The sequence below is a fragment of the Budorcas taxicolor genome, chromosome 19 (genome assembly GCF_023091745.1).
Source record: "Budorcas taxicolor isolate Tak-1 chromosome 19, Takin1.1, whole genome shotgun sequence".
Lineage (NCBI taxonomy): Eukaryota > Metazoa > Chordata > Mammalia > Artiodactyla > Bovidae > Budorcas > Budorcas taxicolor.
In genome coordinates this window covers 47,789,638-47,801,959 of record NC_068928.1, presented here as the reverse complement: position 1 = coordinate 47,801,959, position 12,322 = coordinate 47,789,638, and the positions used below count along the sequence as shown (strand labels likewise).

The 12,322-nt window shown below is 53.4% G+C and overlaps 1 protein-coding gene across 2 annotated transcripts in view; it reads left to right on the top strand.

The window, feature by feature from the left end:
• Positions 1-12,322, top strand: part of SCN4A (sodium voltage-gated channel alpha subunit 4) — a 52,477-nt gene that overhangs the window by 9,837 nt on the left and 30,318 nt on the right. Inside the window, exons 2-6 of one of the 2 annotated variants that reach the window (XM_052657479.1) lie at positions 9,034-9,703; positions 9,793-9,911; positions 10,061-10,150; positions 10,395-10,523; positions 11,000-11,091. In XM_052657479.1, coding sequence (XP_052513439.1) covers positions 9,431-9,703; positions 9,793-9,911; positions 10,061-10,150; positions 10,395-10,523; positions 11,000-11,091 — 703 coding nt within the window. In that variant the 5' untranslated portion in view covers positions 9,034-9,430. Of the gene's footprint in view, positions 1-9,033; positions 9,704-9,792; positions 9,912-10,060; positions 10,151-10,394; positions 10,524-10,999; positions 11,092-12,322 lie in introns of those variants that run through there. The other variant, XM_052657480.1, reaches the window with a different exon arrangement.

Sequence of the window (12,322 nt, the reverse complement as noted above, 5' to 3'; positions counted from 1 at the left end):
CTGAGCCCACGTTCCACAACAAGAGAAGCCACCGCAATGAGAAGCCTGCTCGCTGCAGCTAGGGAGTAGGCCCCACTCAGCCACGGCTAGAGGAAAGCCCACACAGCAACAAAGACCCAGTGCACACAGGAATAAATGGTCTTTTTAAAAAGCCCATACAGATTCCAAGCCTTCCAAAGACTGACACAGCGCAGCTCCCTAGGTCCGGCTTCTGTATTTTCTCTGGCTGTCCCTTCTCCCTGGAGTGTCCTTCCCTTTCACTTCCCTGCACCCATAACTTCCTCATCCTTTGTGACTCAACTGAAAAGGCACTTCTTTCCTTTCCCTGGTCTGGAAGTCACCAGTCCAGCCACCCGAACTCCCGTAGCACAATCAACTCCCTTCTTTATTTATTTATCTTTATTGGAATATAATTGCTTTATAATGTTGTGTTAGTTTCTGCTCCCTTCTTTAGGGCGAACATCTCTGTCTCCTCATATCAGAGCTTCTGTGCCCATCTCCCCAGCTATCAACTCTTGGAAGGCAGGATGCATAGCTGGTGCATCTTTGTGTCCTACTCAGGGCTAGCTCAGCCTCTGACTTATGAACAGAATGAATGGATGGCTGGGGGGGTGGATGGATGGATGGATGGCTGGGTGGGTGGATGGATGGATGAAACCTTTCAGAATCCATCTTATTCTCAGAAGGACCTATATCCAAGGCCTCATCCACTCACTGAGTATCTGCGAAGTGCCCTGGCCTGGGACCAGCCGTGGTGATCTGGACAGACAGAGTTCCTGCTCTCTCGGCATTTTGGTCTGGTGAAGGAGATAGACAAATAAATTAGGCCAATAAACAAGTGATTATGAATTATGATAAATAATGTCAAGGAAAATACACCATCATGGAAAGTACAATGGGCTAGGACAGAGAGATGAGGAGGAGAAACCCTCTTGGAGAAGGGACATTAGAGGCTTGATGGGAAAGTGAGCAGGAAAAGCCATGTGAAGAGAGGGGAGACAAGAGCTCCAGAGAGAGCAAAGATCCAAAGGCAGACTTGAGTTCAGTGGTCAAGAAGCTGGAAGGAGGCCGGAAGGACTGAGGCAGAGTGGGTAGGGAGAACAGATCAGCAGACAAAGGTGAAGAGGTATAGATAGGGGCTGGATCACCAGGGCCTTGGAGACCACCAAAAGAAGTTTAGGTTTTATTCTAAGCACAATAGGCCATTACTGGAGAAATTTAAGCAGGAGAAACAATATGATTAGTTTCTTATTTTTAAAACAGTACCCGCTGGGACCTCCCTGGTGATCCACTGGCTAAGAGCCTATGTTCTCAAGGAAGGGGGCCCAGATTTGATTCCTGGTCAGGGAGCTAGATCCTACAGGCCACAACTAATGATCCTGCCACAACAAAGATAGAAGATCCTGCATGCCACAGCTAAGACCTGGCACAGATAAATAAATAAAATATTTTTAAAAATGTTTACATAAACCAGCACCCGCTGCTTTACTAGACTGGTTTGGAGAGGGCAGGGGCAAAAGCAGGCAGCTATGTGATATGGACCAGGGTGGGTAGGGGAAAACAGAGGTTATAGGAATTTTGGAGATGTTATTAATAGAACTTTGGACAGGCTGAATATAGAGATGAGGGAGAAGAAGAATTCACAAAGACATCTCAGCTTTTGATTTGAGCAGATTTGGGGCTTGGATGGATGGTGGTACCATCTCCTGGGTTGAGGAAGAGGGTGAAAAAGACAGTGATCTTGAGGAACCTAACCTTGCGGTTGATATCAGAAATGTGGGCGGTCTTGAGTGGACTGTGTCCTCAAGCTTAATAGTTGATTGTAACCCCTTTTGGGAGTGAAACCTGTTCTCCATAGTGGCTGTACCAGTTTACATTCCCACCAACAGTCAAGTAGAGTGTCTTTTTCTCCTCACCCTCTCCAGAATTAATTCTCTAGACTCTTTAGCAATGTTGAATCCTTTTTCATGTGCATTTTGGTCATCTGTATATCTTCTTTGGAGAAATGTCTATTTAGATCTTCTGCTCATTTTTTATTGGATTATCTATTTGTTTGTTTTGAGAATATATTTCTGTTATCTTTTTATTTTATATTGGAATATAGTTGATTTGGGGCTTCCCTGATGGTTCAGTGGTAAAGAATCCGCCTGCCAATACAGGAGATGAGGGTTCAATCCCTGGGTCAGAGGATCTGCTGGAGAAGGAAATGGCACCCCACTCCAGTACTCTTGCCTGGGAAATCCCATGGACAGAGGAGCCTGGCAAGCTATAGTCCATGGAGTTGCAAAAGTGTCAGACAGGACTTTGGGATTAAACAACAACAGCATACTTGATTTACAATATTATGTTAGTTTCAGGTATACAGCAAAGTGATTCAGTTATACATATACATGTATCTCTTTTTCAACTTCTTTTCCCTTTAGGTTGTTACCTATTATTGAGCAGAGTTCCCTGTGCTAAAAGCAGGTCAGTGGGCATATGTTTCATTCCAGATGCTATTGGCTGCATGCCTATTACTATCCACATAGTGGGGTCCAGGAGTCAGTTGGGTATTTCAGTCTAGAGTTCAGAGGAGAGAGTTGCCATACTCCTATAACACTACCTACAGTCATAGGAATGATGCCATCCAGACCCAGACAGAGCCCTGGGGAGAGGAAGAGGGACAAACACAAAGGACATTGAGAAGGAACAGCCAGGGAGGCAGGAAGTAAAGCATGCGTGAGCTGTCATGGAGGCTGGGTGGGTAGAGCCTGCCCAGAAGCGGGCCACGGCCAACTGGGTTGAATGTTTCTAAGAGGTTGAGGGAGGTGAAGACAGAAACGTGTGCAGCAGGCTTGGCAGCATCGAGACTGCTAGTGACTTGACAAAAGCCACTTCCGTGGAGCGGGGGAGGTGACACACGCCAGGTTGGAGTGGGTTGGAGAGGGAATAAAAGGTAAGGAAGTAAAGACAGCTGGTGTAGACACTTTCCAAGCAGTCTGTCCATGAAGAGAGGCAGAAAAATGGAGCGAGTGTGAAGGGAGGTGAGAATTCCATACTCCCAATGCAGGGGACCTGGGTTCCATCCCTGGTCAGGGAATTAGATCCCACATGCCTTGACTCTAAGATCCTGCATGCCACAACTAAAAAAAAAAAAAAAAAAAATCCATCTGCTGCAACGAAGATCGAAGATCCTTGTGCCTCAGCTAAGATCTGGTGCAGCCAGATAAATCAATAAAAATAAAATATCTCTTTAAAAAGAAGGAAGGGAGGCGTGGAGGCAGGAGGGTGCTTTTTGTCACCACTACCATTATTTTGAAGATGGGAAAGCCTGGTCACTGAGAGGGAGGGGCTGGTGGTGGGAGAAAGAGACGATACATAGAGAAGGAGGTCCTTAGGAAGGCAAGTGGAGTGAGGGGCCCAAGCCGAAGTGAAAGTCCTGGTCTTGCTTCTTCTGTTGGTAGGATGGAGGAGGAAGTGGTGGGCAGTGAGGCTAGGTCCATTGGTTTGACTGTGTGTGATGGATCCCGTGTGTGAAGACGGAGACTAAGTCATCAGCTGGGAGCACTGTGGGGAGGATGGGGAGGGGATAGTTGGAGGAAAGAAGAGAAAGCACGAAATAGTTCTCAAAAAGAAGAAAAGTGAGACTCACAGGGAAACCTATCCTTAGAGGGTGGCACTCAGGGAAAACCTGGAGCTTATAATCACAAAGGCAATGTGAACCCAGCCAGGTCCTGCCTTGGCAGCAGTAGCACCCAGCAGCTCAGGGCCCTGACTCAGGCAGAGCATAGCTGGGCTACCAGGTAGATGAAGGTTGCCCCTGGTGAGGGGTGGAAAGAGAGAGAAGGCTATGCTTAAGGGTATTTTCTTTTCTTTTCTTTCTTTTTTTAAAAAAACTGGACTGCCAGGGAAGCCCCCTAAGGGAATATTTCTTACTATTATAGTGTAAGCATTCTATTGCTGTTCAGTTGCTAAGTCGTGTCCGACTCTTTGCAACCCCATGGACTGCAGTGCACCAGGCTTCCCTGTCTTTCACTATATCCCAGTTTGCTCAAACTCATGTCCACTGACGCAATGATGGAGAAGGCAATGGCAACCCACTCCAGTACTCTTGCCTGGGAAGTCCCATGGATGGAGGAGCCTGGTAGGCTGCAGTCCATGAGGTCTCAAAGAGTCGGACGCGACTGAGCGACTTCACTTTCACTTTTCATTTTCATGCATTGGAGAAGGAAATGGCAACCCACTCCAGTGTTCTTGCCTGGACAATCCCAGGGACGGGGGAGCCTCGTGGGCTGCCGTCTGTGGAGTCGCACAGAGTCGGACACGACTGAAGTGACTTAGCAGAGGCAATGATGGCATCCAACCATCTTGTCCTCTGTTGCCCCCTTCTCCTCCTGCCCTCAATCTTTTCCAGTGAGTCAGCTCTTCACATCAGGTAGCCAAAGTATTTGAGTTTCAGCTTCAGCATCAGTTCTTCCAATGCATATTCAGGGTTGATTTCCTTTAGGATTGACTGGTTTGATCTCCTTGCCATCCAAGGGACTCTCAAAAGTCTTCTCTAAAGCCACAATTCAAAAGCATTTTATTATAAAGGATAATAACGGGTAAAAATGAAGAGCCAGATGAAAAGGTACACAGGGAGAAGTCTGGAAGGATTCCAAGCATAGAATCTTTGGTCTCCCAACAGTATTTTCAAGGGGGGATTATGATGGCTCTTGTAACTGAGGCTGGAAGAGGAGGGAGGTGAAGTCTGAGGGGCTGATGGAGAGGGAGAAATCTCAGGGTCAAGGGCAGAAGACAAGGAGAAGCTCAAGGATTACACAACCCGGCACTTGAGCTGAGTAGTAGGAGGTGGGGGAGGGGAGTGCTCAAAGCAGCCATATCAGAGGAGATCCAGGTTCTGTTCATGATTTTAGTTCAGAGTGGGCTCAAAGGAGAAATAACTCAGGTGGAAGGGCCCTCTCATTCATTCATTCATTTGATAAACTCTTCTTCAGCATCAGGCACACAGGTGATCCAAAGGGGAAATCCACTCACCCAAGGTTACCAGGGAAGGCTTCCTGGAGGTGGTGGTTCGTGTGTAGGTTGAGCCTGACAAATTAAAGCTCTCCAGGGTGACATAAAGAAGGAGTGCTGCAGGAGGCATGGGCTTCAGTGAAAAACAGTGTGGCCCATTTGTGAAAATGGAGGTACCATGGCCAGAGGCCGGGTGCACGTAGAGAAGGGCTGGGTGACGAGGTAGAGATCGGATCATGGAGGGCCTGGGAGCCACATGGAGGAATGCAGACGCACTTTTAAATAAACTTTTTATAATGCATTGGGGTCTAGCCCATTAACAATGCTGTGATAGTTTCAGGAGAACAGCAAAGGGACTCGGCCATATCTATACATGTATCCATTCTCCCCTAAACTCCGGTTCCATCCAGGCTGCCACATAACTTTAAGCAGAGTTTCCTGTGCTTTATAGCAGGCCCTTGTCAGTTATGGATGCATTATTAATCCAGTGAAGGATTAAGCAGAGGGTGACCGGAACAGATTTATGACTTTAGAAATGGGGGTAGAGACTTCCCTGGTGGTCCATGGTTAAGACTCCACTCTCCCAATGCAGGGGGCCTGGGTTCGTTCCCTGGTCAGGGAACTAGATCCCACATGCCACAGCTAAAGATCCCCCACACTGCAACTAAGACCCAGTGCAGCCAAATAAATAAATTAAAATAATTTTTTTAAAAAAAGAAATGGGGATGGTGGATTGGAGGAGAGCCAGGTGGGAGGCAGGGAGGCAGGTGGGAGACTGTTTGAATGGAGCGGGTGAGGGGTGATGAAGCACCCCCGGCAGGATGGAGAGACAGCTGGGTGCTGGAGGGAGCCTCGGCGAGGTTGGGAACTGACCAGATGTGCCACTGGGATGATTTTGGCCATCACCAACCAAAACCTTTGCCTCCACTGGCCTAGCCAAGGAGGGCATCCACTCACTGATATAACACAACATCCAGACGCTAAGTGGCTCCAGGGCTGGTGAAGAGGGAGGGAGGAAGCGGGGAATTTAGGACCAAGTACAAATTCCAAAGGGAGGGATGAGGAGTCCACTGGGGGCCAGCTAGGGGCCAGCAGGAGGAAGTGCCAGGCTAGCTGTGCTGGCTGTGGGCCCCGTGCCAATGTGCCAGGCACCAGTTCAGGGTGACCCCAAGCCCTGGTCTCTGAGGATTCTGGTCGGGGAGACAGACACCCATCACACAAGCAGGGCATGAGCCACCATTGACCTAAGAACTGCGAAGGCGACACAAGAAGAGGAGCCATGACCTGACCTGTCCCGGGGCCAGTGCAGAGCGTGAGCAGAAACCATGAGAGGAGGGGGATGGTGACTGTTCCCGGAGCAGAGGAGAAGGGCACTGGGAGAGGCGCCTGCTGCGAAAAACAACTGAAAACAGGGCTGCAGACCAGGCCTTGGAGAAGAGCGTCTTCCAGGGGCAGGAAGGAAGCGCTCACAGAGCAGATGTAGAGAGAGCAGCCTGATGGGGAGGCCACATTCCTCTCTCAAGAACAAAGGCTGTGGGGACTTCTCCACTGGTCCAGTGGCTAAGGCTCAGCACTCCCAACGCAAGGGGCCTGCATTCCACCCCTGGTCAGGGCTTGCCAGGTGACTCAATGGTAAAGAATCCACCTGCCGATGCAGGAGACGTAGGAGACATGGGTTTGATCCCTGGGTCAGGAAGAGCCCCTGAAGGAGGAAATGGCGACCCACTCCAATATTCTTGCCTGGAGAATCCCATGGACGGAGGAGCCTGGCAGGCTGCAGTCCATAGGGTTGCAATGAGTCAGATATGACTGAGCAACTGAGCATGCACGCATGGGAAACGAGATCCCACATGCCACAAGTGAAGCCTGCACGCCGCGCAAACAAGCATCTCAAAAGACCAGGCAAAATAAACGAGTACGTAAACAGAAGGAGGGGCTGTGGCCGGGAGATGCTCGAGGGAGGGTCAGCTGCGTAGAGACCAGAGCTGACTGCTGGGGGGCTCTGGAGACTCTGGCCAGCAGTTTCCACCGGCGCTGGGGCCCAAGCTGGACTGTTTGTCCCTGGTTTCTGTCATCCCACTTTGATGCTGTTGTTCAGTCTCTCAGTTGTGTCTGACCCTTAGTGACCCCATGAACTGTAGCACACCAGGCTTCCCTGTCCTTCACTGTCTCCTGGAGTTTGCTCAAACTCATGTCCATTGAGTTGGTGCCCATCCAGCCATCTCATCCTCTGTCGTCCCCTTCTCCTCCTGCCCTCAATCTTTCCCAGCATCAGGGTCTTTTCCAATGAGTCGGCTCTTCCCGTCAGGTGGCCAAAGTACTGGCGCTTCAGCTTCAGCATCAGTCCTTCCGATGAATATTCAGGGTTGATTCCCTTTAGGATTGACTGGTTTGATCTCCTTCACTTGGGCTCCTGCAAAGGAGGAAGGGGGCAGCATCAGGCCAGAGAATTGTGCCAAGCCGGGCCCATGAACCAGGAGGGTGCTCATTGGCCATGGTCTCTTCAGGGCCATCTGGCAGGTCAATGTCTTCTGTTCGGACACGTACGTGGGACCAGTGATGGGGATGAAGGAGAGAAGGTGTGTGGCAAGTGGTGGGTACAACTGTGGGGTCAGTGTGAGGAGAGGTTTCAAGCTGGGTATGCGCACTTCTGTGTGTGCATGAGTGCACACGTGCGTGTCCGTGCACAAACACATTTCCACGCACATGACTGGGCCGATGAGCAGCTGAGGGGCGGGGTGGGCAGGAATGAGCAAAGTCATCCCCGTGGAAACACGACTCCCCGAGTGATGGGAGGGAGCAGCTGGGCAGTCAGGCCGGGGGGCGTGGCCTGCTCTGCCCAATGGTTCCGGCCGTTCCCTGGGCCGCCCTCCCCACCTGTTGACCAAGCCTGAGGAAGTGCCCGCACTGGCCTGGGCACTGCTCAGGGGTCTGGGCCCACTGTGACAGAGCTGCCCTCTGGTGTAGCCCTGGGTATCTCTGGAGCCTCTGTCTGTGGGGTCCTTGGGAAGGCTCTGTATGACCAGGTGGCTGGGGTGTCCCTGCATCCGTCTCCTGATGTGGGTCATCCCCCAGGGCCTTTGCCATAAGTGACCCACCACCGCCTCCCTTCCACAAAGAACAGGCTCAAGAAGGCTTTGGGGGAGGAGGGGAGTAGTAGCAACCAAGGGACTGGCCAGGAGACACAGTGTGTAGCTCTTATGGCCTCCAAGGCTCCTGGCAGGCGCCCCTCTATCTGCCCGGTTCATACAGGGACCACCAGCCAAAAGCAGTCCCTGGGAGCTCTGGTCCTGCCCCCACCATCGAAACTGTCCATCTCTTTCTCCCCAGGACCTTACCTGTGTGTCCTGCTCTTCCATGTTAACACCTGCAGGCTCTCCTGACGTGCCCCCCCCATACACCTTGCATTTTCTTGCTCCAGTTCCCCCTCCCTCCCCATAGGTTAGATCCCATGGGTCATGGAGGAGGAAGCTATTGGAACTATCCCCAGAGCCTGGGAATCTTCCTTCTTCCCGCTCCCCATCCAACATCACACCTCCCCAAAGCTCAGGACAAGGTGCTACATGTTCACACTTCTTCCTTGTCTCCTCCCTCCAAGCAAGATATGGTGAACAGTGGCAAGTACACGCATTCTCCTCCTTCATGCCCCCGGCAGACATTACTAATCAATCCCCGCAGCCCCCTCGCGCCGAGTCCGTCTCCAGCCCACGTGGTCTTTGCCCACATCTCCAGGCAGCCTGGAGAAATCCAGGGACGGCAGAGCCTGGTTGGCTGCCGTCTGTGGGGTCGCACAGAGTCGGACACGACTGAAGCGACTTAGCAGCAGCAGCAGCCAGGCAGCCAAGAGCAGCTGATCCACGTCAGCCTTCAAGATGAAATCCGTTTGCCGTTCCTGCTTTAGGCTGACCCCGCCGGGCCCCTCACCTCGGCCCGTCCTCTGGGTCTGCCCTCACGTCTCACATCCGATTCCTTTCTGCGTCACTGCAGGGTTGAGGTCACGGGGGTATAGCCACCTGTGGTTTTCTCTGTTCCCCGTAGGCTGAAGCCACACAGTTCCCAGAACTCGGGCCCAGGAGGCAGTTGAAGGCACGGGGGCGTTGGCCACGAGTCCCCGAGGGAGAAGAGGACCTGGTTGGTTTTCTGTCAGTGCAGAGGGGAGCCAACCCCCTGCTGGGGCGAGTGTGGTGCAGGGCTGCGGGGGTGATGCTCTGTGTCCAACATCTGTGCAAAAGCAGCACCCGGGCCCGCAGGCACACCCTCCAGTTCCGACAGCGCCTGCTCGCCAATCTGCCTGCCCTGGCCCCAGGGCAGGCGGGAGGTGAGTAGCGGGACCGCAGGCCCAGGGCGGGGTGGCCGCCCAGCACCCCGGGGGCTGCACGCTGCAGCTGCCCCAGCTGCCCGCCACCCTGCTGGCCCCTGAGCCCAGGATGCGAAGATGGCCAATGCGTCTCTGCCCACGGTGGTGCCTCTGGGCCCCGAGAGCCTACGCCCCTTCACCCGGGAGTCCCTGGCAGCCATAGAGCGCCGGGTGTTGGAGGAGGAGGCCCGGCAGTTGCGGAACAAGCAGATGGAGATCGAGGATGCCGAGCGGAAGCCGCGCAGCGACATGGAGGCTGGCAAGAACCTGCCGCTCATCTACGGGGACCCCCCGCCGGAGGTCATCGGCATCCCCCTGGAGGATCTGGATCCCTACTACAGCGACAAGAAGGTCCACGCCGGGGAGGCCTCCCTCCACCTGTCTGTCCCTGGTCCATCCGTCTGCCTGTCCCAGGCCTCACAGCTCTCTCCCTCCTGCAGACCTTCATCGTGCTCAACAAGGGCAAGTCCATCTTCCGCTTCTCAGCCACTCCTGCTCTCTACCTCCTGAGCCCCTTCAGCATCGTCAGACGCTGCGCCATCAAGGTGCTCATCCACTCATATCCTGGCGGAGTGGGGCGAGCACAGGGGTGGGGAAAGGCAGGCAGGGGTCAGGGATGAGCAAGAACGGGGCGCTCTGGGTGAGGAGGCCCTCTGTCCTCCTCTCCTCCCCACCTGCTCCCTCACTTTCCTTGACCCTCCCCCCAACGCTGTTCAGCATGTTCATTATGATCACCATCCTGACCAACTGCGTGTTCATGACCATGAGTGACCCGCCTTCCTGGTCCAAGCACGTGGAGTAAGTGCCCCGCCCCCACTTCCCCCGGTTCCCCAGTGTCTCCACTCGGAGGACGCCCCAAGTGACCATTGCTCTGTGTTCCAAGGGGACAAACACTGTCCCTGTCACTCCATCAGCACCCTAAGTCCCCAGAGTGGCACACACCGGCCCTCTCACCGATGTCCTCAGCCCCCTGGGTCCTCCGTCCCAGGAGGCCCGCCTCTGCCACCTACATCCTGGCCCTGGCCCGCCCTCTCCCCGCCAGGTATACCTTCACAGGGATCTACACCTTCGAGTCCCTCATCAAGATCCTGGCCCGAGGTTTCTGCATCGATGACTTCACATTCCTCCGGGATCCCTGGAACTGGCTGGACTTCAGCGTCATCATGATGGCGTGAGCAGGGGCCCCCAGGGGGCGTCCAGAGCCCCATGCGAGGGAAGGGAGGGGGCCAGGCCTTGGAGAGGGCAGCTGAGTGGGCTGGGTGACCGTCTGAGGCTGGGCTGCAGGGCTATGGTCTGGCATGCACAGTGGGCTGCACCTTTCCAGGAGCTGTCACTCTCGGGGTCTGACTTGGAGGCTGTCCATCCGGGTGCCCCTCCACACAGTACATATGACCTGGCCCCCAGGCCCCCACCCACTGGGAGAGCTGGGCTACCCTTGCCACTCCCCCACTCCTCAGCAAAGCCCCTGCAGTGTCTTTCCCACCTCTCAGGCCCTGATAGGAGCCTATGGTCCTTGACCTGTCCCCTTGCATCTCCACGGTAACCCCAAATACAAGGATTCCTTGGGAATCCTCATTCTGGGCCTCGTTCTGCCCCATCACCCACCCCTTGGCTCTGACACAGCCCTCACACCTACCCCCTATCCAGGTACCTGACGGAATTTGTGGACTTGGGCAACATCTCAGCGCTGAGAACCTTCCGGGTGCTGCGGGCCCTGAAAACCATCACGGTCATCCCAGGTACAGGGGAGGAGCAGGGACCCTCTGCCTGGGTCAGCTGGCCTGCCCCCTCGCCCATGCCTGGAATGGGGCACTCAAGTTCTGGGAGCCTGACCCAGGGTCATAACCCTCCCAGGTGGTGTAGCACCCTCATCAAAGCCTGGACACATAGTAGGGGGGGTCCAGTGTGTCTACAGGGAGAAGAAGAGTCCCCAAGTGGGAGGATGGACTTTGAGAGGCAGCATAGCAAGGTGGTTAGAGCACAGACTCTGGAGCCAGACTGCCTGGGTTCAACTCCCATCTCTACCACTTCCTGACTTTGACCTTGGTTAAATGGCCACCCTGTCTGCTTCAGTTTCCATATCTGTAAACTGTGAATAATGACAGTACTGCTCACTCAGTTACTATGAGAATCCAAAGCCTTGATAGCAATAAGGTGCTTAGAGCCATGCCTGGCACTGGGAGGTGGTAGTGGTTTAATCCCTAAGTCGTGTCCGACTCTTGGCAACCCCATGGACTGTAGCCCACCAGGCTTCTCTGTCCATGGGATTCTCCAGGCAAGAACACCGGAGTGGGTTGCCATTTCCTTCTCCAGGGGATCTTCCCCACCCAGGGATCGAACCTGAGTCTCCCACATTGCAGGGATTTCTTTACCAACTGAGTTACCAGGGAAGCCCTGGGATAGGGTTCATGCTTTAAATAAAATAAACAGACTGGACGGAGCAGAGCACTCCAGCTGAGAGACACAGAGGGACTCAGTGACGGAAAGTCCACACCCTGAGAGCTCAATAATGAACACATCACATACCCGCTGAGCCATGAGGCCAGGGCAGTTCCAAAGTAATGCATCGAGAAAACCATGAAATAAATAGAATCTGGATCATCCAGACCCTCAAAAAAGCATGTGAAGAAACTGGAGAAGGTTCATTAAAGGAGAGAAGTGTAGTCACTCACTCATGTCCAACTCTTTGCAACTCCATGGACTGTAGCCAGCCGGGCTCATCTGTCCATGGAATTCTCTAGGCAAGAATACTGGAGTGGGTTGCCATTTCCTTCTCCAGAAGGAGAGAAAGATGATCTGAAAGGCATGGAGAACAGGCTCTGGGAGACAGGGAAGTTGTCTTAATGCTGGGAAGCACCTTAGTTTTCGCTAGTCCAAAGCCCTTGTGAATTGCAGTTGAGGAAGGAGGGACGCCCAGAGAGAAGGCAACTCGGCATGTTAGCCACTGAGTCAAGGCCACAATACCTGCCC